The sequence below is a fragment of the Idiotropiscis lumnitzeri genome, chromosome 4 (assembly GCF_059441095.1).
Source record: "Idiotropiscis lumnitzeri isolate Australia: NSW breed Sydney's pygmy pipehorse chromosome 4, RoL_Ilum_1.0, whole genome shotgun sequence".
NCBI classification, from domain to species: Eukaryota; Metazoa; Chordata; class Actinopteri; order Syngnathiformes; family Syngnathidae; genus Idiotropiscis; species Idiotropiscis lumnitzeri.
This window is the reverse complement of record NC_142394.1, coordinates 23474169-23500565: the sequence shown is the minus strand read 5'-3', so window position 1 is coordinate 23500565 and position 26397 is coordinate 23474169. Positions and strand designations below refer to the sequence as shown.

General features: G+C 40.7%; 2 protein-coding genes and 1 long non-coding RNA gene across 4 annotated transcripts; all 3 read left to right on the top strand.

Annotated features, from left to right (window-relative positions):
- Window positions 1-74: 74 nt before the first annotated feature.
- Window positions 75-2137, top strand: LOC148338640 (uncharacterized). Its single transcript, XR_015842992.1, has 2 exons — window positions 75-687; window positions 850-2137. It is a non-coding gene; the product is annotated as an uncharacterized LOC148338640 (long non-coding RNA).
- Window positions 2138-3652: 1515 nt separating this feature from the next.
- LOC148338639 (major histocompatibility complex class I-related protein 1-like) lies at window positions 3653-7585 on the top strand. The gene is made up of 7 exons (XM_088295160.1): window positions 3653-3826; window positions 5567-5833; window positions 5941-6219; window positions 6296-6604; window positions 6746-6856; window positions 6939-6956; window positions 7162-7585. Exons 1-7 carry the CDS (start codon window positions 3766-3768, stop codon window positions 7179-7181), a joined length of 1065 nt encoding a protein of 354 aa, XP_088151286.1. The 5' UTR covers window positions 3653-3765; the 3' UTR covers window positions 7182-7585.
- A 3310-nt stretch (window positions 7586-10895) lies between these two features.
- Window positions 10896-26144, top strand: mbnl3 (muscleblind-like splicing regulator 3). Of its 2 annotated transcripts, none has more exons than XM_088295159.1 (6): window positions 10896-11780; window positions 18739-18903; window positions 19500-19703; window positions 19775-19999; window positions 21403-21553; window positions 22832-26144. In XM_088295159.1, the coding sequence occupies exons 1-6, from the start codon at window positions 11607-11609 to the stop codon at window positions 22975-22977; spliced, it is 1065 nt and encodes a 354-aa protein (XP_088151285.1). In that variant the 5' UTR covers window positions 10896-11606; the 3' UTR covers window positions 22978-26144. The 2 variants fall into 2 exon arrangements, with proteins under 2 accessions (XP_088151285.1, XP_088151284.1); XM_088295158.1 differs by having other exon boundaries at window positions 10909-11780; window positions 22829-26144.
- The last annotated feature ends 253 nt before the right edge of the window (window positions 26145-26397 follow it).

The window sequence follows — 26397 nt, the reverse complement described above, 5'->3', positions numbered from 1 at the left end:
TTTGAATACAAAGTTAAGTAACCTCATTTGATTGTTTTATATCAAACAATTCAAAAGAACGACCATACTTGATTTTGAAACACGACCATAAATCATTTTGATGTTATTTTATTTTGTTGATCTTTTTCGGTTTCCTTTATTTATGGTGGTGTTATGGTAACTTGACGTCCGTCTCCAGACCATATGCGGTGGTGACCAAATAAAAATCTATTTGTGTCACAGGTAAAGTAATTACACATAATACAAATAATAAAGCATGTTTGTTTTTTTTGGTATATTTGACAAAATAGTATTTTCCGAAGTTCGATTTTGCAAAGAGACAATTATCTCCACTTCTTAAACACCTTGTATGAGTACTTTTGCCATCTTATTTATTGCCTCTATCAACCACTACACAATACGTTTTAAATGACACAGTCAACTGTCTCGTGTTTTCCCGGAAAGCTGCACATCTGTTTACCTCTTATGGCCAGTGGGGGAGCGACACAATGACTGCAGAGGAGGCCTAATCAAATAATCAAACGAAGAAGAAAAATACCTGTTCAACAGGAAGATTTTTTTTGTCACTTACGGGATTAACACTAGTAGACATTCTTTGATGGATTTTGATTTGATTTACGTCGATAATGACCACAAACTTGGATTTGTTCTTTCTTCTGATTCTGCACATGCACAGCGTCACGCCTGGTATGTTGGCATACTGCACTAACATACTGTTTTTGTTCTTTGTATGCAAAATAGGTGTTGGCACATTATTGTTATTGCTGGTGACTGAAGTGAGTCTGTTGATTGTTTCTTTTGTCAGTCCAACATTAAACTACTAAATCGAATGTCTTTTTGTTCTTTCAGTGATTCACTCGCTGAAGTATTTCCAGACTGCGTCCTCCCAAGTTCCAAACTTCCCAGATTACGTGGAAGTTGGTTATGTTGATGGCGTTCAGAAGGCTCTTTGCGATTTGTCCTCTGCGTGCCTGTAGAAAACGTCACGTCAATGCTACGTTGCTTTGGGAATCAGACTGGTTAAGGGTCGGAGGGAAAATATGGTTAAGTTTTAAGAAATATTTTAATTATATACAGACATTTTATTCATACAATCTTGTAGCCTGAATGAACCACGACATTGTTGCAAGTTCGGCAGGAGAAACGTAAACGTTCCACTGATGTGCGGCAGCCGCTTCTCGGGGCATGGGCGGAAGTGACGTAGAAGGTGAGGCGCCAACGTGGCGGTCATGCGGTTATTTTGTTTTATTTTTCTATTGAGCGAATCAAAATATGTAAATAGAACAGCCAGGTGTAAAAAAAAAAAAAAACACATAGGCAAAGAAATATATTTGAAAATACGTGTTTAGAGTGACGTCATTAGCAAGCGCGCAGCCTCCGAAGGACCCCGTCCACATCGAGTATCTACACCGGCATACGCGACCCCAAACCGGAAGCAATTTCTCACAAAACATTCCAAATAATAATTCGACCCATACTGAACAAAAACATCCATAGCTAGGTTAATCCTGAATCATTTTGCAAATACATCACAATCATCTCACTTTTATACAATAACGTTTATAAAATAACAAATTCAAACATTGTAAATTTTAATTGTCATGGCAACCGATTGATAGCAATACTAGCGCCAGCTATATACACCGCAATTTGAGAAGTCTTTTTTTTTTTTTTTTCTGATTTGCTTTGAGCCTCCAGAAAGAAAGCAGTGCTGAGTCTCACTCACAAAGTTGGGACGCTCGTTTCACGCCACGCGCCCAAACTAAAAGTAACTTGAGGTTCTTGTAAGCGCGCCATATCAGGTGCCAGCAAAAGTGTTTTCTCCAGGTGGACGCGTTCAAGTCATTTGTCTCCTCAAATTTCCCGTCTGCTGGTTGAGGAACGTCCTGTGATTTGTGGACGCATGTCTCATCTTTTATGATTTGTCATTTGAAACTTGGAAGACAAGTTAGGGCACCAATGTTTCTGCTAAAAGCTTTTTTGTTCTTTTTAGTTTTGGTCAAATCATTCGTGTGCTCGCGTTTACGTCCAGAGGAGGATTTCAGCCAATGGTTGTTGAAGAGCGGCTGAGATGGATTCAAATCAAATTTCGTTGCGTCATGGTGGCCTTTGCAATAAACATTTGTTCTCGATTGCATCGATTTGTCGTTCTTCCGCAGTACAGTCACCAAGTGTAGCCTGTACACGTCCAGAATGCTCCCAAAATAACTTTTAATGACACAAAGTCATTCATCTCCCACAAATTCAATAAAACACTTTCCCTAATTTATTTTCTTAATTATTTTACAGAAAGGTCACAAAACTTGCTCAAAAGCCACCGCACAGATGTGTTTTATGGAATAGTAAGATAACATCTCGCCAAATTAGCTTTTTTTTTTACTCTCAAATTGAAAAGACAAACGTGTGATATTTTAGCAACTGGACAGTTATCACCTTTGAGCACAAATTGGGAGCACGGGGAAGCTCGCAACTTGCCAACTAGCATAAGAAGCTAACGTCGCAGTCTACATATCTTGAGCTCAACTTCTGTGATGCGGCACTAAACCGTAACCAGATTTTCAAACAGGACAGAACTGTTAGACAAAAACGAATCAAGCAAAGACGCGCCTGGATTTTGGCTGCCACACCTTGGTTGTTTAGAGTTTGTATTTTCGCTTTTAGGGCCGTCGGTTCTCAGGTGTGGCACGGAGTGCTCGCTTGGTTGTTGTGAGCAAGCTTGGGTTTCAAAATGTTGTCGGGGAAGATCTTAAATGCTCTGCTGATTTTTCAATCCAATTTAAAATCACTGCTATTGAAATAAAATTGAACAACAAGAACTTCCACATGTGTTGGATTCTGGTGATAGACGAGTAGAATAAAGCGAGCAAAGCGAAACCAAATACAACATCTGATGGAAATGCTGTGTTGTGGTATGTCATACTCCCACAGTGTGACGAAGTTGCCAAACTGGACAGGATCGTTTCCAAAAAATAAATACAGCAAAGATTTCCGCCTCGAATGGACTCATCTTCATCTTCTATTCTAATTTTATTCTGTGAAAGTCTCAATTTCTCCACAATTATGTATAATTTGAAATAATGCAGCAGCCACACAAAATGATTCAACATTGTTTATTTTTACGTGATGATTATGATTTTTTAATTATTTTTTCACATGATTTTCCCTTTATTATTCATGTACTTTAGTACTGTTGTAGGAACTAGGTTATTGTACTGTTACTTATTATCTTATCAAACGCTATAAAACAGGCATTCGACTGTCACGTGATTTCCCGGAAAGCTACACAACCTTTTACCCGCTGTGGCCACAGGCGGCGCTCGCTGAGGAGATTGTCGTGGAGGTCCATTCGATGAAAGCAGGAAGACGACTTGTTCATTTGAGTTAGAAGATTGTTTTTGCATCAACGCTAACTTCACAAAGCAACTACTTTTCACCTCCTACTTCATTTACACGCTTGTGCGAGTCTGTTCTATCACCACAGGAACTCTGAACATGACAGACATGTCATATTGTGTCTAAAATGATCCACATCGATCCTTTTTTGACACCAGGAAATCACCAAAGTATGGTGGAGGCTTACCTAGTAGTATGTGACGTCATAGTTAACCGAATTCTCATTGGCTGAAGTGGCTTAATATAAGATGCGTTTTTTTCCCGGTTCCTCTCAATTTGCGTTTGTGAGTCAACGGAACGTCCCTCGTTTGCTTTGTCTTTCTTTCCGGGATTAGACCCTGCAATATATATATTTTTTGATTCAGTTTGATCATGACAACAAACTTTGTTTTGGTCTTTCTTCTGATTGCTTCCATGCGCAGCGTGACCCCTGGTAAGTCATTTTTTTAAACAGTTGATTTATTTTCTTGACACGTAACCAAAAAAAAAAAAACACAAGACTTGAGACTCGTCTTGCGCTTCACAGAATTTTTTTAACTAGGTCGCTCGATATTAATGCGTGTTACAGAGAAATATGCTGTCCAGTGTCGGGAAGCTTGGTCTCAGTCTCTAGTCATGGGAACAGGATAATGAGTCCAAACACAGCGCTAAAAACACCCAAGAATGGTGAAGAGCAGAGCGTTGAACGCCACTCAAGTGGCTTTGCGTGAGCCCTGATCTAAATCCTATCGAACATGTACGTTTGGAAAGAGCTGAAACATGCCGTCTGGAGAAAGCACGCTTTAAACCTGGAACAACTGGCACAGTTTGCAAAATAGCTGCTTTAGGTACACAAGTATCATTGAAAGGTACACACATTTTTTTTAATGAAGTAATTATACAAAATTTTTGGTAAAGAGTACCATCATTTTTGACAGGGCTTTTTTCATGAGTTTATTTATTTTTTTAAATCGGCTCAACTACAATTCAACAGCAAATTCCGATTTGTATTGGTTAATTTTCATGATTTTTTATTCCATACATATTTTTTCTTGATTTTATTCCCAGTTATTAATTATACCAATTATTATTTATTAACAGAGGCGTAACAGCATTATTCTTCCCGTGTTCAGCGTTCGTCAAATTTAGGATGATAATTGATCATGAGAGAACACGATATTGACTTGAAACAACAGGCTGGCGCCATCTTCTGGTCACAAAGAGAAATGCTGTAGCTGTCAAAATTCCATGAATCCAAAACAGAATTGCTGTATTCGATTTTACTTTGACAAATAAATTAAAAAATCAACTGACATCAGACTTTTCCTTAATCATTCCAGACAACAAAATAGAAACTCAAGATGTGTTTTAATTTGGGTGTTTCTATTTTAAAACGAAAATCAAATTAGTCATTTTTCTATTTCTTATATCTATTTACAGATGTAATATTCATTTGCCAAAAAAGACACGGACCGCATGAGCAACCCGAGGGCTCGTTGCCACGATGTAACTTTATTTCACTCGGGCTAAATGAAACCTGGAGCCTTTTTTTGTTCTCCTCTTCGTAGCCGGAAAGCGACGAGGCCAATTCTTAAAATCATTTGCCCCTTTCCACCACCATTCCCAGGAACATTTAGTTAGTGGTAATAAAGTTCGTGGTAATGACCTGTCGATTATTGAGAGAAACGAGCCCGGCCTGCCGACTTCCTGATATTTATTTGTTTCGACAAGACTACAGTGGCCATTCGTTTCAGGAAAAGGAAAATTGCTGGCAGGTTCACATTTTCCTCCCAAAGTACAATTGTTGCTGAACCTTTTTGGAAGTGACACCAACGTGAGGTTCAAAACCTGGTTTACTGTCAAGGACCACGCCAGAAAGTGTGTCCTTAGCCACCGTTTCAACAAAAGCCCCCCCAAAAAATGACAAAAAATGTGAAGACTGAAGGTGTGTCTACTTGATATACACGCCACTTTGTACATCCCCGATGAGCAACACTCGCTGAAAAATTGTTGTCAAAACGGCTCAAGTTGGTCGTCGTCACTTTCTTTCTTGTCACTTCAAACTTGCAGACATCTTTTCATTTAAGATGATGATGACAAATTTGGCTTTATGTTTTTCCGACTGCGCACATGCACAGCGTGACGTCGGGTTAAACATGAAAAAACAGGAATCCTTTTTCCTTTTTTCTTCCAGTGACTCACTCGCTGAAGTATTTCAGAACTGCGTCCTCTCAAGTTCCAAACTTCCCAGACTACGTGGGCGTTGGTTATGTTGATGGCGTTCAGATTTCTCACTATGACAGCAAGAGCAAGAAAGCAGAAGCTAAACAGGACTGGATGAAGGAAGCCACAGCGGACGAACCAAACTACTGGAAGAGACATAGAGAGCACAATCTTGTTGCTGAGCAGATCCACAAAGTCAACATTGAAATTGCGAAGGAGCGTTTCAACCAAACTGGAGGTTCGTTCATGTTGAACTTTCGACTATTCGAATATATTTCATGCGCTCTTACACTTTTCTGTGTGCCTGCGTGTGATGAGGTTGAACATTTTGCGTCACTCTCTCAGGTGTTCACATGTTCCAGGAGATGGTCGGCTGCGAATGGGATGATGAGACTGATGAGGTTGACGGTTGGCGTCAGTTCAGTTATGATGGCGAAGACTTTCTGTCCTTGGACGTGAAGACGATGACATGGACGGCAGCTAAACAACAAGCTTTCGTCACCAAACACAAGTGGGACCATTACATAGCTCGAAGAGAATACCTCAAATATTACTTGACTGAGGAATGTCCTTCTTGGTTGAAGAAGTACGTGCAGCACGGGAGGAAGGTCCTCATGAGAACAGGTCCGATCGCATGCTGCCCTTTGACCTTTGCAAGCACGTTCTCTCCGTCTTTCCTCCTCTCACGCGTCCTGTGCAGAGCTTCCCGTGGTGTCGCTCCTCCAGAAGACGCCGTCCTCTCCGCTCACCTGCCACGCGACAGGTTTCTACCCCAGCATGGCCGTCCTGTTTTGGAGGAAGGACGGCCAGGAGGTGGACCAGGACGTGGAGAAGGGAGAGATCCTCCCCAACCACGACGGAACCTTCCAGATGACGGCCCACCTGAAAGTGGAGGTGACGGCCGACGTGGAGGCCCGCTACCAATGTGTGTTCCAGCTGTCCGGCGTCCCGGACGACATCGTCACCAAGCTGGAGAGAAGAAGCATCCTGAGCAACGTGCGCATCCAAGGTGAAATTCAACATTTTGCCCCTGACTAGAATTTCCCACAAAAATAAAAAATGATCTACTTTTTTTTCTCGTCACAATCCGCCGTCATCATATTAATCATTGACATTGGATCAGATGCTTTCCTCTCTTTGTCTTGCGTAGAAGAAGCTAACAAGCAGAAGGCGGTGACCGCCACGTTGGTGGTCCTCGCTCTGGTCATGTCGACGGCCGTCGTCGTCATTGGCGTCAAGTTTTGCCAAAAGAGACAACAAGGTGAGGGACACAAGTGATTTGTCTGCCAGGAAGATCCGACGCCAAGAAAAGTCCGTTTCACCTTCTTTCTCTTTCATTTCAGCAAAGTACGCCGCACCTGGTAAGGCAAACTTTTTCTTTTTTTTTTTGGCTTTGGGGTGTCGTGTTCAAAGCAGCGCTGAATTATTTGAGGCTCCTGTAAACGCGCCGTGTCGAGTGTCGGATGACTTTTCTCAAGACTTGTTTGATGGATCGTTGTGTAGTTGTTGACGAGTGTGAAGCGTTTGGATGACTCGCTCACTCGCGTTGTCTTTGTGCTCCCGCAGCTGCTGACGTGGCTGAGTGAGACGCACGCAAGCCAGCAAAATTGTCTTCCTCCAGGTGGACACGTCCAAGTCTTTTTTTCTCTACAAATTTCCCGTTTTCTGGTGGAAGGGCGTCGTGAGATTGCGGGACGCGCTCCTCCTCTTCTTTGATGTGTCATTTGAAATGCTTTGGAATACTGAGAAAGAAAACGGCGGCGGGAGTCATTTTTGCTTGTGGATTTTAAATTTCGCTGGGAACGTCACTTTGCACTTGTCCACTCTGAACTTTCCAAAATGAAACGGATCCTGCCAGAAATTGTCATAATGAAGAGGCGCCTCAAATCTCAAGCAGTGGCTTTTTCCTTCCGTGTTTACACATATGAAAAGCACAGCTCCAGCTTTTGTGAAATGCGCTATAAATAAAGTTGTATTGTATTTTACTGTAGTGAATATTGGGGAAACACATATTTTCCATCAAAATAATTATGCTATGAAAAAGAGGCAATAAGCTTTAATGTTGGTAAATAGAAAACAATTGTGCAGACGTCTGTTCTGTCAAAGTCGATTTTTCGACTTTCAGAGTTGATAGACGAAGTCAAGTGGCGATGGCCAATCAGATCACGAGTTGATGACCGTGAGGCCTTCTCGTTGACCTTACGTTGAAGGTGATGAACGCGTTTTGTGATTGGACACTCACTCGTGACGGGGGCTGCCCTATGCGGAATCAACACACCCGAAAGTCGTAACTGGCGACTGTTTGAAATTCTAAAATATAAGAGAGCACAGAGTCTTCTGTAGAACTCAGCACTTTATTCAGCATCACTGTGTAGATGTGCATACATGTATACGCACAATTATATATATATATAAAGTATATCGTCATTGACTACTGCACCGCTCTGAGCTGAATGACGAACGAGAACGCTAAACAGGAAACGGAAATACGAAGCGCCCTTCAAAATAAAAGACAATGAAACGTCACCTATTAAACGACTTGAAGAATTCTTAACAGGAGGAGTCGCCGTGGAAACTCCCGCTGGCCGCTTCCGGCTCTCCGAGGCGTCCGATTGGCCAGCCTCCCTTCTTCCCACCTTTGATTATTAATCTTCCTGCTCAGTAAGTGCTTGGCCTCTTGGGCGTTAATCATCATCGTGGGCTCTTGTCAAGGACGCCGCCTGCCTCACTGCGTGCGATGCATGTCACGTCAGTCAGTTGCTCTGTTGGGATGAGTGAATGATTCCGGACACAGCGAATAAACGAGTCATTGCCTAAGAATACTTTAGTCGTTATGCGACTTTTTACGGAGTATGAGCGACACTAGTATTACAGTAACAGGCAACTACAATAAACAAAGATGATATACAAGTATAGAAAATCGTTCCGTGATGTAGGGGTACCATTGTGCAGTAATACTTCCCATGATAGCTGTGCAATAATTCATCCATCCGTCCATTATCCGTACCGCTTCGCCTCACTAGGGTCGCGGTCGCGGGGGGTTGCTGGAGCCTATCCCAGCTATCTTCAGGCAGTAGGCTGGGTGCACCCTGAACTGGTTGCCAGCCAATCGCAGTGCAATAATTCAAAGAATCATAGGAGCAGTGATAAAGTGATCAGTGGTGCAATACTACGACAGGTGCGCAGCTGATGCAGATAATCGTTGCACCATTATTTAGTGTAATGCAACTTTGTGTCTGCAATTATACCAAAGGTCTTTGAATACTCTAAAGTGTCAGTGCTGGGGAATATTAATCAACAACAGTTCAAGAATGTCCAGGTTCTGAGGCTACATTGATCAATGAAGTAATAATAAAAATAATAATAATGCCACTAAAGTAATGCCTCGCTATATCGCGCTTCACTGCTTCGCGGATTTTTTTTTTTTCCAGCGCAATTGTGCTCTGTGTAGCGGCCCCTTAGATTTCAAATAAGGACGCAGAGAGTTTCAAACGGGTGTCGATAATCTTTTATCTCTGAACAAGCATGTTCAGCATTCTGCACCGAGAAAACTACAGAACAACAGAAAAACACAAATTGTAATAGTAGTTTCACAAATAATTCACATATCAATCATGTATACACAACGCTCCTATCATCTCAATACAAAGGAATGAAGAAATAAAAACAAATCAAATGACCCCATTTCAATTTGCAATTTACATTTTTAGTATATTTAACATTTTATACACTACCGTACCTCATTCCGCTCTCCAAGGACGCTAGTTAACAGTTCCGACAGTCAGCTATCTTGCCTTAGCTTGGGATACACATCGAGATTCTGAGATACGGACAATGTAAAATAACGAAAAATCACAATGTCAATTCTTTCCCAAAACAATCAAATCAATGCTCTTTACCTACTGTGTGTTAATATAGATGGCTTTTTTTTACAGTTCCTCTGTCAACATATGAGCGCACATCTCAAAGTAAAGCAACCCAAAAGTTGAATAACAAAAAAAAAAGATAGAAGAAGAAATTACACGCTTAAAACGAACGCAGCATTGCCACAAGGTGGCACTGCAGGACCACAACTTCCCATCGACACGCACAAACAAACCACAACAATGCATCCATTTTCTGTACTCTTGTCTTGGTTTTTTAAGTGTACTACAGAGAGATTCATTTCCACGGAAGTGTACACTTAACAATGCAAAGGTGGCACAGCAATTTATTGAATAAAGACTTAATTAGCTCCTGAAACTTAGCATGTTTTAGCCGTCACAAGTGCATCAACATCAGAAGAAACAACCAACTTCCGAATGTTAATAAAGGTGTTGTCTTTACAGCGTAGAGTTAAAAATTCTTTATTGCGCAAGTTCGGATGGACTCGCTGGTGGACCACTTCTAGTTCCGCCAAGGGCTAATATTACAGCAAACTACGGCCCGGGGGCCACATGCGGCCCGTTAAATGTTTTAATCCGGCCCGCCAAACTTGAAAAAGATTAAATGAATAAACCTTGTTAATGTTTTATTTTCTAAATATTGTGGTGTGCCAAAGACATATATTTTGGTGTAATGCTTTTGTTCACTTTAATTTAGAATTAAATGTATTTTTTTTTCTCCAATGAGATGAGGATACCAACACACTCCATCCATCTGCTCCTGGTCCGGCCCCTCTGTCAAATTTTGGAACCCAATGTGGCCCGCCAATAAAGAGGTTTGCCCACCTGTGGTCTATTAAGTCGTTATAAAGACACATCAACATAATGTGGTATCCGTATTAACATTTAACTAAAAGATAAAATACCTATAGATGAACTTACAACAAATAATAACTTGATGAAAATTGCTTTTAGTTCCTCCACCTTTCATTTCATCCCTGTTAAATATTTTTCCATGGTGTCCTTTAAGGGTTTATTCATTGCAATTCACATTTCCTGCTCTGTACAGGCTCCGCATGTTTGTTGCAAAATAAACAAACAAAAAATACAGAACACTTAGAGCTAATACTTCCTGTTCACATTCCGACAACAAGAACGCCACTGCCACCATCTGTAGTGGATGAAAAACTACACTCTGTTCTGCAAAAAAAATAAAGAATAAAAATACAAGTCAAAATATAACCAATGTCTTTCGTCTTGGTTGAGAAGTAAAATGGAAAGCGATCCATTCCTTCCTCACTCCCTCTCACTAATATAACGAAGGCACACGTTCCTGTTTATTGCTATCCTTCCTTCCTCCCTCCCTCCTCCCTGCGGCTGCTCCACTCCCAGTTTGTTTGTCGTCGCTTGTTTCTTTCCTTCCCTTCCTGCCTCGTGGTCCACATCAGCACCCTCCTCCTCCTCCTCCTCCTCCTCCTCCTCCTCCTCCTCCGCTTCCTCCTCCGCATTTAACGCCGCAAAATCTTTGGCTGGTAGTACTACATTTCTTCTGTCAACCATTGTGCGTTTTTCTACCTTTTTCCAGCCACGACGATGATGATGCGGACGGAAAGGATGCAAAAGAGGCTAAACTAAGAAGAAGAGGAAGTGGATGTGGGACGTGAGGAGGAGTCGTCTGACGCTGTTTAGTATTTTTTGCTGGATGAGGGCGGCACGGTACCCGCTGGCCTGGAATGCAGACTCCGTTTGAACGAGCTGCACCTTTTTGTCTTGGACGTTTCAAGGACGCCGACTTGCTCAGTGACTTCTTGGGACAAACGCGCACTGCGGTGACTGCCTCTGCCTCCAACATGTTGACGTGAATCCAACGGCGACGCAAGGTGGGCCTGGCACGGGCACCCCACCTCCATCCAACCCCATCCCCACTATGACAAACTGATGTCCTCGGAGTAGTTTAGTTTTTTTTAAAAATTTTATTTTGGTTCCCATGGACAGTCATCCTTGCTATCTCACCTCAGTCCAACTTCAGCTGCCACTTTTCCCAGGAAGAGCCAATAAAGCACAGCGCCCCTCTGCAGAAATCCCCCCCGTGGACGTTTTCCATCCGCGCCTCGTCGTTTCCAGTTGCTCCAGTGCGTCACGTCGGTCATGGCGGTTCGCGTGAGCGTGGGCCGTGACACCAAATGGCTGACCCTGGAAGTGTGCCGAGAGTTCCAGAGAGGCACCTGCTCGCGCTCGGACGCCGACTGCAAGTTTGCGCACCCGTCGCGCAGCTGCCATGTGGACAACGGCAGAGTCATCGCCTGTTTCGACTCGCTTAAGGTAAGCGAATTATACTATTGTATTATAAAACTAATACTAAAAAATAAATGTAAGCAATTTTCTACAAAAGTAATGTTTTGGGTTTTTGGTGCCAAGGAACTACAGTGGACTCCCACATACTCACGGAGTCACATGTTTGCAGAATTAAAAAAAATATATATATTTATTTTTTTTAAATGACTATTTATTTTCTGAACCGGGGTTGCCTCCATTGTAACCCATTTATGGTGGGACTGCAAGGTATTTCAGTGAGTGTTACCTAAATGCAGATTTTTGGTCCCAATCCCTGTCTGTTTGTTGAAGTGAGTTGAAGATTTACATATCGTAGTGCCTTGCCGCCATGTTGTGGCGTTTTGGTGACAAACTTTGTTTCATGTAAGTTGAGGTGCCACATATTGACCAAAGTAGTAATTTGTCACCATCTTGCGAAACCCTGATTCTGCACAACGATGTTGAGGTGAGCGGACGGTTTTCATCCTTCCAGCCATCCTTTATCTGAGCCGCTTCGCCTCGCGAGGGTGGTGGGCGTGCTGGAGCCTATTTCAACCATGGTTGCCAGCCAATCGCAGGGCACACAAAGACAACTGACCATTCACATGCATAAGCACACCAAGGGACCATTCGGGGTGTCCAATCAAGCTTCCATGCATGTTTTTGGAATGTGGGAGGAAACCGGAATACCCTGAGAAAACCCACGCAGGCACTGGGAGAACATCCAAACTCCACGCAGGAAGGCCAGAGCCGGAAGGTGGATTATCATTTAGACAGAAATAGTGCTTTGACATCTCATGGCATCTTGGTGCTAAGGAACTATATTAAAGTGAGTTGCAAAGTTTGGTTGAAAAGGAATGCTTTGCTACCATATTGTGGCAATTTGGTGACAAGGAACTATCTTGAAATTAATTTAGGAGTTGTATTTAAATGGACTATTAAATATTTTAAGACCTCACATTTAAAAAATAATAAGGAAAGGTTTGCACCTTCTAAACAAACATTGCTGATTGTTAAACATATGTTGATGTTCTGACAGTATTTAGGAACTATGTTGAAATGCGGATAATGGATAGAGGAACCAAGATACTTTATTTGTTATGACTAAATAATTTTGTATTTGTGTGACTTTTTTTTCTTTTGGGCGGCCGGATGAAATGGTGAAAGCGGATCATTTCTCACTGCTCAGCTGATTATGACTCATGACTGGGCATCTCGTTTAATCTTTTAAATTTACCACAATCTATGATCTGAAAACATTTCAACGACATTTAAAAGGAAATTAATGTCTGATGGAGGGTTGGATTAAAAATAAATGTGACAAAGCCTCTCCGTAACAAACCAGGCTAAACTGAGTTCCTTAAGAGTCATCATTTCCACATACTTCCTTGACACCAATTAGTGCGTTCTTATTAGTCAGGGCTTTGAAAGCTCCTTTGCCATTTTGCCGAGCGCACAGAAATATACAAATGACTGAAATTTTCAGCAAATATCTGAACTGTATATGAGGATAGATTCAACGTTTAAAAAAAAGTCAATTTTTAGGTGGGGGTTTTCTTTTATGGCCCGGTGGTACCTTCAATTACATGTTTTTTTATTATGTTGTCCCTTGTCATTTTTTACTGAGCCAATCACATAAATACAAAATGAAAACAATCACATAGCTGAAGGCCCCAGCTCAGGGCCAGCCACTCACGCGCAGACTCGCTCAACATTTCAGTATAGGCCACGCCCATTAAACAAACACATTCAACATCACAGATGTTTTTTGATTTTACACAATATAATGCTAGATTTCTTTGTTTGATGGGTGCCGTTCCATTCGTTTCAATGTTGAAAACGGATTTGGTGTATGATTCAATTAAGTTTCAAGCTCCGTCATGGAATGAATTAAACTTGTCAAGGTGTCACCATGTGTTCAAGTGTTGCATGTTAGGGCGGAGCAAAGTTTAGTCAGGGTCGTTGACATAAGAAACAGAGAGGTTTCGCCGCATGTGAATGAACAAGTTCACGGCTGGAAATCAAATCCTCTCTGAGCCATTTGTTTTAAAAGATAATTATATTAAGATATATATTAAATGTTCACTGTGCATGCAGTGGGTATGATGATTTGATATATATTTTTTTTCAGTTTGTGTTGTTCAAAGTGTAGCTTTGCGAGATGTTCGGTGCCTGCTGCAAAAGGAAAGCGCAAACCAGACAAGTGGCTTCATATACCAGAGCAGGCCGCGGCCGCCGTCTCCTTGTTTATTGAGTTTGAATGTATTATTGGTCCATTTTCCACGTTATGTCCTCCAGAGCAGCAGGCAGATGGAGAAGAGAGAGTAGAGGGGGTGGGGGGGGGCCTAGCAACAGCACAGGAGTGCATAGCCATTGGATAGTTTGATCTTCCTGAATGGCAAGGCTGTTTTTAGCACAGAGCAACAGTCTGCCTCGGTATCGCTGGCGTGGAGGGCAGCAAGAGGCCTGCTGTTGTTTTGCGCCGAAGGCCAGGAGGACGCCCTGGTGGCCTCGTTTGACTGTTTCAAGCACAACGGTCCGGACGGTCTTCAAGTTGCTGTCGGCAGAAGGTCTTGAAATATGATTGAACCCAAGTTTTTTTTTTTCTTTGCTTTGATTTACAAGCAAGCTACTAGCTCTGAATGGTGGCAGTGAACTCGACTCAAATCAGTCGTAGTGAACAATTCGTCTTTATTGTTGCACCCCCAGTTGAAGTTAACTGTCAAACTAAACATAAGACATACACATATTCAATATGATCACGTCACCTCTGTTAGCTTAGTGCTAAAACAAAATGGAACATGCAAATATTATATTTGTAGCGGTGTCAGAACCCTTTAAGCAATGTATCTTTGTACACATAATTCAGACAGACATGGAAACAGACAGTATAACAGTTCTTAAAGGTATATATTCTTTATCCTCTGCAAAGAGTGTCTGATGGGTGATTGTCTGCGATGTCTGCGTTATACCGACCCCAGATGGCCAAGGCGCACACACCAGAAGGGGCAGGGCAATGCCGACTGCATTCAAGCCAAGCGTGTGAACATTTAATTCTTTATACTCTATTTCATTATGTTATTAATGTATGGTTTTATAACTCCAATGTTGTAGAGTACTATTTTTCCTCATTAAAAAAATGTATTTTGGGGAGAAGGCTAGAACTGATTAATAATAGCATTTAGATTCATATGTTGCAGAACCACCCTCAATAAGTGAACATTTCTTATTATTGAAGGCATATAAAAACAGTATAAGTTAAAGTTTTACGCCTCCCACATAATTTAAACAAACCTGAATTCATTACAACAATTAAATTATTTGTTTTGCACCTGGTCTCACTTTATTGCCGTAAAGGATATCGTATATCGTCACTTTGAGAATACAATACAATACAACAAAGTTTACCATAAGGTTTGACACTCCTGGGTGAAGTTTTCCACCAAAACTGACATTTAAAACAAAAGAGAGTGAAACATTGCACATTTTAACAAACAAAATGTTCCTTCAAACCGTAGAATTTCATCTCTAAAGAGTGCTAGCTTAATGCTAACATGAAATGCAAAGCATCATTGATAGGCTAACGGCTTTGTGAAAGCGTCTTTGATGACACCTTTGCTTTTTAACTACAATCTAGAACTTTTTTTTTAACCTTTACAGAATTTTTCAACAGACAACATAACAGTATCACAAATTAAGTTAAAAAAAATAAACCATTACATTTACATTGTGATATCATTATTAAATAAAATAGACCCAACAAAAGAAAGACTACAAATGTAAAAACAAACAAACAAACAAAAAACAGGAAAACAGTCTTTGGATATTTGTAACTAAGGCTTTAAAGGAATCATCCATCAAAGTTTCTGCGTAGTGATGTCAGTTTCTTTAGATGTTTGTTCCACTGCATTTTGCACTGTGGATGCTTTTCTGGGGAAATGATGTATGGCTTGCTGACAAAGTGGAAGCTACGCAGAGGTCATTTTGAGCAGCTCCTCTCTCGGTGGGGGTTTAAGGGCAACTGCAGTTCCTTACCCACTGCTGACCTGCCGTGCTACTGCACCAACAAGGTGCCAGGACACTCCTCATATGACATTGCCGCACAAATAAAGACATTTATTTATTTTTAGACTCACCTCTGTTCAGCCAGTAAAACCACCTGATTCAGAGCCGTGGAGTGACTTTGGATGTATTGTGGTGTCTTGAGATATGAATTTCCGGACTTTTTAAGATATGAGTTGCCGCTGTATGGCAGTAAGGAAACCCAACACGCTTCGTAACTAGCAGCGTTTTGGCACAGAGTGAAGAACCTTAAAAAAAAAAAAGGTTTTAAGCTGTTAGCAACAGCTAGTTCAACTTAATTTTATGTTTTGATATATTCTTTATCCTCTGTGAAAAGCAACGAGCATTGCTGCACCTTACTGAGATGTGACTACCAACATATACAAAATGTCGGTATTTCTGTATTGTACTGCCCCCAGGTGGCCATAAGGAGCAGTACAATGCACATTGAATTGAAGCAATAAATGTGGGAGAAACTTTTAAATTTCCGTATATTCTCCATCCATCCATTGTCTTAGCTGCTTATCCTCACAAGGGTCGCGGGCGTGCAGTTGCCAACCAATCGCAAGGCACTGAAAGACGAACACTAAGGGACAATTTAGCGTGTTCGATCAACCTACCATGTTTTTGGAATGTGGGAGGAAACCGGAGTACCCGGAGAAAACCCAAACAGCCACGGGGAGAACATGCAAACTGCACCCAGGAAGACCAGAGCAGGAATCTGACCCTGCACCTATGCACTGTAAGGTCATCGTGCTAACCAGTCGACCCCCGTGTCGCCCTCTGTATATTCTGTTTAATAATTTAATTACTTTATGTTTTAAACAAAGTAGAGGTTTTTTTTTTAATTAAGAAAACGTGTTACAAACATTTTTCTTCATTTTCAAAAATGGAAACTTTTATGGTAATGGGAAGGATTGAAGGTTAGCTCTTAATATGAACTTAAATGCAGTTGGGAAATTATGCTAACACATCCTGTCAAAAACAAGCAGATGTCATGCTACTACTGCGGTATCTTGAGCCCCAACTTTCAAACTTGCATTGAATTTGAGGTCAATAAAAGATGGTTTGGCAACACGGAGCGGTGAGACTTGACCATCTGTTTCCACTCTCCAACGTTATCTCATCAGCCGTGTTTGTTCAACTTGGTGTTTGCCGCTGGGGAAAATGCATAAACTGCGGCACGTATTTTGTATGGTTCAAAAACAGCAGTTGTATTTTTGTGAAGAACCATTATCACGCTATTTTATTGCAATTTCGGGAATTTAGAATTTCCTTTCTCGCAGTTCTGAGGTTCTTCATTTGCCTCTCAGCTCCTCTGTTCTCCCCGTTGCTTCCTTTTTCCAAAATATGCAAGTTAGCTTCATTGGACTCAAAATTGTCCGTAAAGCCTAAAATTGTGAGTATTTACGGCGGCAAAGTTCCCATGAATGTGAATGTGTGCCCTGAGATTGGCTGGCGACCAATCCATTGTGTACCACGCCTCTCACCCAAAGTCAACTGAGGCAGACTTCAATTCTCCGGTGACATTCGTGATGAAGTGCTTCAAAAGTTGAAGAGATAAAACGTTTTGTTGCGCAATTTCCTTGCCGTTACATGTCTCAATGCTTTATTCAGACATAACGTTGCCGATTGTGTCTCTGACCATGTACAATTTTCGAGACGGCTGGCGCATTACTCATAAATTATCCAGCACAAGCTCCTCGGAGACCTCATTAGCGCTTAATTTCAGCAGAACTTACAAAATGCCGCCCTATATTTAAAGCCCACTTGACGCTTAGCTAACAAATGTTTTGCAATGATCATGGGGAAAATGTTTTGTAATTATTTGATATAGAGCTGAGCCACAGATTTTTATTTTCTTGTTGTCTTTATTATGTTTTGGGATTTATAACGGTGGTATGTGTGTGTGTGTGGAAAAGCAGCAGTTTGAAGGTTTCTAATTACCATCTGTTCTCATTTCTGTTAGCCGACAGTGTTGTTTCACATTGTATGCTAGCATTAAGCTAGCGGACTTTCATTAGACAAAATGAAGTACTTTGGTTGATCATTTGGTTGTGTAAATGCAGATCTAGGCGGTTCGTCCCGGGGACGGTGGACGCCCATTTTTGGGCGGAAAGTGTGTGTGTGGGGGGGGGGGGGGTCGTGGATGTTTTAAAAAAGGGCTCAATGAAGCAAGGCCGTAGGTGGATTTTAGTCTGGCCCTCGTGTCACCATAATAAGTCCACAATAAGGTAAGTGGATTTGAATAGTAAATTAGCCTGCTAATGATCATTATATTGATGGTTGTATCCCCCCCCCTCCCTCTTGTGATGGTATGCCCCAGTAGCAGGCGGGACAATTTTTATGAATAAGGCCAGTCGGTCGAGGCCGGACCGGTAACTAGGTCTCGATCTGAGGGCGGGAGACTGACCTGCAAAAGAACGTCAAGTGCCATCGTCCGTGTAAATCTTTAATTTCCTTTACTTTAACTTACTTAAACAGGGAGTTACAAACATCTTGACGCTATCACGTTGCGTCTTATTTGGACAACTCTGAGTCCTCTTTTTGAATCCGGGAAGGGATATTTCACACTATTTTCCCTATTCTTTAAATAATGTCTTTTAATGAGTGTCAGTGTGTTTTAATAAGTTTACATTTGTTTAAAGTATATGGGAGGGGTAAAACATTAAAAAAAAAATTATATGGTCTTTACAGCCATCCAAATCAATCTGTTAAAATTTCCAAGATTGTACCAGGACAACACAAGCGCTCCTTTGCTTTAAGGTGGTCCGAGCAACCCTGATGCTTGAAATCAATATACACCTGTTTTGCATAACTTCACACTGTTTCATAGGGGAATATACTGCATGGTCTTGTGTTTGGAGCTGCTGCAGTGTGTCACCTTTCCTGTTCTTTTCTTCAGGGCCGGTGCGTGCGAGAGAACTGCAAATACCTACATCCTCCTCCTCACCTCAAAACCCAGCTGGAGATTAATGGCAGGAACAACCTGATTCAGCAGAAGGCTGCCGCCGCCATGTTGGCTCAACAGATGCACTTCATGCTGCCTGGAGCTCAGCTGCAGCCCATTGTGAGTCCGCCAATGAGATACAATCTCAATTTTTAATATACACTGGCACAGTCACCCCATTTTATCTCATTGGATATGTTTCACCTTACGTAGGTGAAAACTGAATTCTGAAAAAAGAATAATCTGTGGTCTGAATGCTAACATGTAATGCAAAACACGACAGATGAGCTAATGGATGTTAGCATCGCGATTACATTAACTATACTCTTTATTCTCTGTGGTAATAATGCGATTAAATTGGAAAATATTTGTAATATACTACACTTTAAAGGTCATCCTCTTCTTTTTTGAAATTATACGCTACGTGTGTTTCAGTCAGGCTCAGTGGTACCACACTGAAGGTGTGCAATTTTTGGGGAGTTTTTTTTTTTTTTTATAAAAATGTATTCAAAATCTAGGATAGCCGGGGGTTTGCTGTACTTTAGCGACCGACAATCAGAATGGCTCTTAAATTGGGGCGCTCTCAAGTCAAAGGTACCAATGTAAAGTATATGCTTTTTGTACTAATTTTGTTTGGTGGTAATGCCATGAGATTTTCTTTTCAATAAATGTTGGTAGGCACTGATGTAATGAACGATATTTTCCGAAACCCACAGACAACATTCCCCGTGACGCAATCCCTGGCGACCAGTCCCAATATGGCATTCAGTCCGTTCCTAGGCCCAATGGGCCCGAGCATGGGCTTGATGCCTGAGCTGCTGCCCAGTACTCCCCTGCTAGTCTCTGGAAGTCCCACCGGCCTGGTGGCCACGGGCAACGGTGTAGCCGCACCGAAGCACGCACGCACCGACAAGCTGGAGGTATGACGCGTACCCATTTTGTGTGTGAGTCGCATACGCTGAAAGGTAAACGCGGGTCGTGGCTCTCACAGGTTTGTCGCGAGTTCCAGCGTGGGAACTGCACACGCGGGGAGAGCGAATGTCGCTACGCGCACCCACTAGAGGCCGGCATGGTGGATTGCAATGAGAACTGTGTGATCGTTTGTATGGACTACGTGAAGGGACGTTGCGGCCGGGACAAGTGCAAGTATTTCCACCCTCCTACTCACCTGCAGGCCAGGATTAAGGCCGGACACAACACGGCTTCTGCCGCCTTGGTGAGTCACACTTCACTTCACAGCTTGCAAGGTCAATTCTAGGTAGGTATTCAATGGCTGGGTACGTAGACTATAGGTTGGTAGGTGGCTAGGATGATAGGTAGGTAGATAAGAGAGAGGTCGATATAGAGGTCGTTGGTATTGAGATACTCGGTGTGTAGGTATGTAGGTACGTAGGTAAGTCGGTAGGTAGATTGGGAAATACTAGACAGGCAGGCAGATATAGATACTCTGCAATAAGGTTACTTGGTTTCTACTAGATAGTAACTACATAGGTAGGTATGTAGGTAAATTGGTTTTAGCTTGATACGAGATAATAGGTAGATCCACTGTAAGTAGGTAGAGTAGTAGTAGACAATAGAGAGGTTGATAGCTACCAGTTTGGTGTACATTAAATACTATGTAGGTAGGTGGGTAGATACCAGGTAGGTATATTGGTATGTCCTGTAGCTAGCTAGGTATGTATGTAGGTAGGTAGATACTTGGTAGTTAGGTTGGTAGTTAGATACTAGATAACTCATCTTATGTGGATAGGTACTCGCTAGGTAGGTGGTTAGGTCGGTAAGGTTGGTAGGTTGATGCTAGGTAATTGGTAAATCCTATGTATGTAGCTAGATAAGTAGATAGATAGAGTAGGTTGGTTGGTATGTTGATAAGTAGGCAGATACCAGACACTATCGAGGTAGATAGTTAACAGTTTGGTATTTAAATATTAGCCAGATAGATAGATACTAGGTAGGTAGGTAGATTCAGAGAAGTGATGATGATCCTCACGTGCTTGCCTCAGATAAAATTTGACCCATGAACAAACTGTGAACGGCCCTAAAAAATATAACATTGTATAGACAGAAACTTGCAAGAATCCCATTAAAAAAAAAAAATTAAAAGGTGACGTTTTCTGTTTTGCATCTGCTCTAACTGGTCGTCTTAATTCACGTGAGCTCTTTTTACATACTGCAGCGTCCTCTAGTGGTAATTATTAGAACTTTCTGTGAAACAAAACTATACAGTTCTGTTCCAACAGTGCTAATGTCACTCCGTTGTGTACGTAAATCGGAGTGCGTCGTAATCTAACAATATCCTATGCTAAAATAACAGCAAGTATTTAAATGACACACACTTCTAGGCCATACACATAAAACTAATGGAAAACAGTTACCCCCTGTTTTTTTGTTCTGGAACATAAGATCTTGTAATATCAAAGCTTTTCTTTTTCTTCTTTTTTGTTTATTTACGGGAAAATTTATTTTCAGTACACTGCAAAAGTGAATACTTCATCTCTGTTGGACTATTTTGCCTCCTTAACTCACTGAAATTGAAATACATGCACAACACATTTAATTTGTTTTTTGAAAGTGCAGTGATCTTAATGCTCTTTCATGTTCTGCTGTGGGTGTGGTCAGGGTGTTCCGGCAGGAGGTGTGCAGTCGCTACCAAAGAGGCAGATGATGGACAAGAGCAATGGTGCCCCCGTCTTCAACCCCAACATGTTCCACTACCAGCAGGCCCTGGCCAGCATGCAGCTGCAGCAGCAGCCGGCCTTCATCCCCACTGGTGAGTGATGGCCGCAGCGCAGGCCCCTCAAATGAGCCGATAATCCCAACGACAATCAAACGTGATGTGTACCCCCAATTGCCAAAGGAATCAAAAAGTTGGCAAAAAATTTTTTTTTTCAAGATAGAAAAGATGACCAAAAAAAAAAAAACTTTGTAAAAAATAAATAAATAATAATCTGAAAGAAAATGTGTATTTTGTTGGGAATAAAAAACATCATTTCTGTCTTTTTTTAGTCATTACAATATGACACTAAAATCAAACTTTTACAAGGGAAAAAATAATATTATAATCAGTGAATTTCCAAAATAAGCAATAGATTAATTATGAATCAAGATGAGTTGAATATTTTTCTGTTTACCTTCTATTCTATTCTATTGGCCCCCTCACAAAAAGGGATGATAATTTGTAAAACTCATAAATGCCTCACGAATGAAAATGTTGTTTGTTTTTGGTTTAAAAAAAAGTCAATAGTGTTACTATCAATTCATGTTATTTTGGGAGAAAAACAAAATGATTCAATGTTCAAGAACAAAAGCTAACAAAGGCGTATTTTGTCCAAATAAAACTAGAAAAATTGTGACGTCGCTGGGCAGATTGGATTGACATGGCAACACATCAAGGCTGAAATGTGATTGGACAAAAACATTTACCGTCCACATACATGCATGAACGCGACTAAAACGACACAAGAAATTCAAACAATTTTCATGGGACAAGCATTCAAATTTAGCCTGCGTTAAAGTAGCCAGTGAATTTAATTTGTAAAATGCAATTATTACTGATCATTTGCTCTCTTCATGTAACATGTCCATTTTGAATACAATGGTCAGATAATGCTGTCTGATCACATTGTATGACCCCGTCGGCTCTTTGTCGCTCAACTTAATACTTTCGCCTTTTATTTTGATTGCATGTTTGGCGATAAATCATCCCGCTGATGTGGCTTGACCTGTTGCCATGGTAACCATCTCATTCCTGTCAACCCTTCCCTCATCCGCACAAAACAGCGGCGTTAGCCATTAGCGCAACATGCTAACAAGCCAGCGTATCAGTGTAACGTTGACCAGAAAATAAATAAATAAATGACACCATTTCTATCGTTCCACTTTCACAACAAAACGTTCGACCCGTTAGCATATTGGTTAAATTTTTATCCACTATTGAGTTCTATGAATGGCAACAGGTGGCTCTTCGGTTGTGGCTTTTTGTTCTCGATCTATAGTTGAGTACAAATGATGACAACCCAATCCTCTCTTCTTCTGTGTCTCCCAGTAGAGCCTTCTGAGCTTGTAACTCCCGATCCGGTGGAACTCCAGTGCATCCCCATGGATATGGAGACCCACCTGTGCCCTGTCCCCAAACTGCTGATGGCGGCTCCCGTGGCCCTCGACTCAGTAAGCCTTTCTACAAACGCCTCTTAAGTTTACCCCACTAAACCCCCCCCCCCCCAACAAAAAAAAGCAAAGACAAAAAAAACTAATGTGTGCCTCATCAACTGCACGCCAACTTAAGAGGCTGCGCCCAAGAGACACCAACTTCTTGTCAGCCATACTAACCAACACCTTAAAAGTGCATGCAAACTGAACCGCTGGAAACTAGAGTGGGCTAAGTTCGTTTTTGCCAATTTGCAGGAGAGACATTTAAAGTTCGATGGCAAATGTTATTGTTTTTTTTTTTTTCCAAACAGATTTTGCCAATTATAATGATTTTGGATATTCATGTAAGATCATATTGCTTGCACTTTATCCACTACTGAGGTGCTGTCATAATCTTTAGTTGCATCCTGGTTAGTATCATGTAAATCAGGGAAGGGCAAGTGGTGGCCCGCGGGCTGTATCGGGCCCTTGACCATAGTCTGAGTCGCCCCTTGATTATTTAATTTAAAAAAACATGTGGAAAAAACTAATTCATGAAAAAACACTGGTTAATATTGAAAATACATTTTCTGTGAAAAGTGGCAGGTATATGCGATTAAATTCAGAAAAATGTTTTTTAAAAAAAAACAAATATTAAAAATATTGGGGAAATATCTGTGAAATTTGTGAAAAATATCTGAATATGCGAATATGAGGGTGCAGAAATCGGCTGTAGTGTTAAGTTGTAAATTTGTCATTCACCACTAGATGGCAGACATGCCTTAGTTGTGCTTATACCGCCTTACACTGCCCTATACTACACCATGAGTAGGCCTAATAATTATTTTGCGGATTTGGAATGACAAACATAGTACCTCAATTAAAGAAAATAAATAAAATGCATGCCTTGATTTTTGTAAAAAAAAAAAAAAAATTATAATAATAATAATAATTAGTTCTTGCACATGTTGGTTTTCTGTTCTTATCCAAGGGAGCCCTTCGCACTGGACTGAAAAACATTAAATCACAGGTTCTTTTGTTGTTTGCTTTAAACTTTAAAGTCTGTGTTGTTGGGTTAGGATGGTGGATCTTTTATACATGTGTTGAACCACCCAAGCCAAAGCACTTTTCTTCTTTTTGGGTATCCTATTAGTCTCTGAAGCTCACTTTTGAAGTTGGCCCAGTTTTGCAGTGGTGACTCCAGAAACGAGCTGAACACAATCATGGACTCCAAACATTCATTTCAACCAGTATTCATCTGAACATGACCGCAATGGAGTTAGCCCACTCTAGTTCTCGATAGCTCAACTTATCCAATGTAAGATGCACACAAAGAGAAGATGAAAGTCCACTATTATGGGTTGGACTCATTCTGGATTGTGGCAGACCAACATTTGGACTGTTGACAAGCAACGGAGTGGAGAAGGAGACCAGTCGATTGACAGACTTGTGACAAACGATCGTTTGCAGATGGTCTCGCATGTAAATCCGATCACTTTTCAATTTGTGTGCTTACGATGTTGACTTGTTTGGGATTTTTGTTTTCGCTGGAGGGGAGACTCAAAAGTTCAGGGAACATACACTCACTGTTATTTATTTAAAATGTAAAAGATAATTACATGTGATTGATGAAAATCTATCATATCAAGAGATTATTAAAAAAAAAAAAAAAAGAATAAATCACCAATAAAAATGTTTATCATGTATGACGGTGATGCTCAAACTCCTGCTGTATAAAATTAAACCGAGATGAATAGAAAATTAGAAAATCATATGAACAGATCACACTTATTTCAGTATAGAAATTATAACCAGTGTAGTTCCGTTCACTCGTCATCGGCGAAATGCGGGCAGGTGCACAAATGATTGTGTTGAACTTGTATTGTATTTTTTTTCACATTATAAGGCAGTTAAGAATGTTGAATTGTTACTTCAAACATTGCCTGGACGGTGTGACCCGTTTGAGTGGATCAACTCAATTTCCATGATTCCTATTGGAAAGGTACATTGAAAGTGTCCACTGTAGTTATGTACAGTACAAAAAAAAAAAAAAAGAAATTTCAGAAATGTTCGTGTTAAACTGAAAGGCTATCTATAAACATATCTTACCACATACGCAACAGTAGAATTTTGAATCTTAACAAACTGAACAGGCGGGTGACCATTGATTTCTTTTGTCTTCAGCGAGGATTATATCTTGATTGTGGCGGAGGGGAAAAAAAAAAAAAAAAAACGACGCTTCTCGAAGCGTCGTTTTGATCTCAAGACACAAAAGCGACTCGATGATGCAGATGTTGGAATGAATGAAATGTGAACAATTCAATTGGGCCAAAGTCTTCAACTGTTATATGCAAGAAGCTGCACCATTGAATGCAATGCTGGATTCTAATGTACATGTCAACTTTTTAAATATCATTTTCTTTCTTTTTTGAAGCCTTCCGGGTTGAATGTTTGACACTATGGAATCGATTCCTGTGTTTGATGGCTCTCAAAGGGCAATCGAAACTTAAAAAAAAAAAAAAAATGTCTGATTGTTTTGCAGTGGTTCAAAGTCGACAGACTAAGATGGTCAAAGTTCACAAGGAAATCGTTTTATGTTGACGGACATTTTTTTTTTTTTTTTTTTTTGCCGTGGCAATTTGTGTGTTTGCGAAAAATCCCTTTGATTCAAATTCGAATGTGCCTCTTTCAAATTTCTTCACCGTCCTTACACTTCAGGATGGATGGTTGAATTTTGAGCAGTCCTTGAACGCTCTCTGGGGCAGCTGTGCTGTCTTATTTTGTGTCAGTGTGGTGGAGACGGGAAATTGCGTTAAATGTCTATATGGTTAGTTGGTGCTGAAGATTTGACACTCGGAATAGGAGTTGTTTGGAGAAATCCTGGCACGGATTTGTGAATGTGTCCGAATAGTGTAGTGGAAAAAGCAAACTATGTTGACATAGATTCATTCGTCATGAAATGACTTAGATAATGTGCGATGAGTATTTGCGCCACGCAGAAAAGAGAAAGTACACTATGATGAGTCTCATATACAACTTTTTCTCTTGAGAATATAAGACTTTATTCTCATGCAAAAAATGTAGTTCACATATTTGTCTGTTTGGTTTGTTTTTCTTGAAAACACTTAAATGCTTGTGAGAGTGAGAGTTTGTCTTGGAAATGTATGACGTTATTTTTAAAGCAATCCAAAATTTGGCGTTATTCTTTCAAAATATAAAGCTTTTCCTTGCAATATTGTTTATCTTTATTTTTTGAATATTACAACTTTCAGCCGTAAAAATAGTTTTCTTGGAAACATATATTTTGTTCTTGGGAAAATATAGGCCTTGGTTTTTGTAATTAGGTTCGAAGAATCTAATCCACTGTGTTTTATTCTCTCAGTTCATCTGATGAATAATTTTGAATGTTATTTTCACCTCATTTTAACCGACCTTTGCTCTTAAACTTGAGATTTGTCCAGCCCTCCTGAAAAAAACAAAAACATA

Bases quoted from the DNA above. Each gene is read 5' to 3' on its own strand.
- mbnl3 (XM_088295158.1), top strand. From the start codon at position 11,607: ATGGCGGTTCGCGTGAGCGTGGGCCGTGACACCAAATGGCTGACCCTG. The intron at 11,781-18,738 runs GTAAGCGAATTA...TCTTTTCTTCAG, and splicing joins CCTGTTTCGACTCGCTTAAG to GGCCGGTGCGTGCGAGAGAA. The intron at 18,904-19,499 runs GTGAGTCCGCCA...CGAAACCCACAG, and splicing joins GAGCTCAGCTGCAGCCCATT to ACAACATTCCCCGTGACGCA.
- LOC148338639 (XM_088295160.1), top strand. From the start codon at position 3,766: ATGACAACAAACTTTGTTTTGGTCTTTCTTCTGATTGCTTCCATGCGC. The intron at 5,834-5,940 runs GTTCGTTCATGT...TCACTCTCTCAG, and splicing joins GCGTTTCAACCAAACTGGAG to GTGTTCACATGTTCCAGGAG. The intron at 6,605-6,745 runs GTGAAATTCAAC...TGTCTTGCGTAG, and splicing joins GAGCAACGTGCGCATCCAAG to AAGAAGCTAACAAGCAGAAG.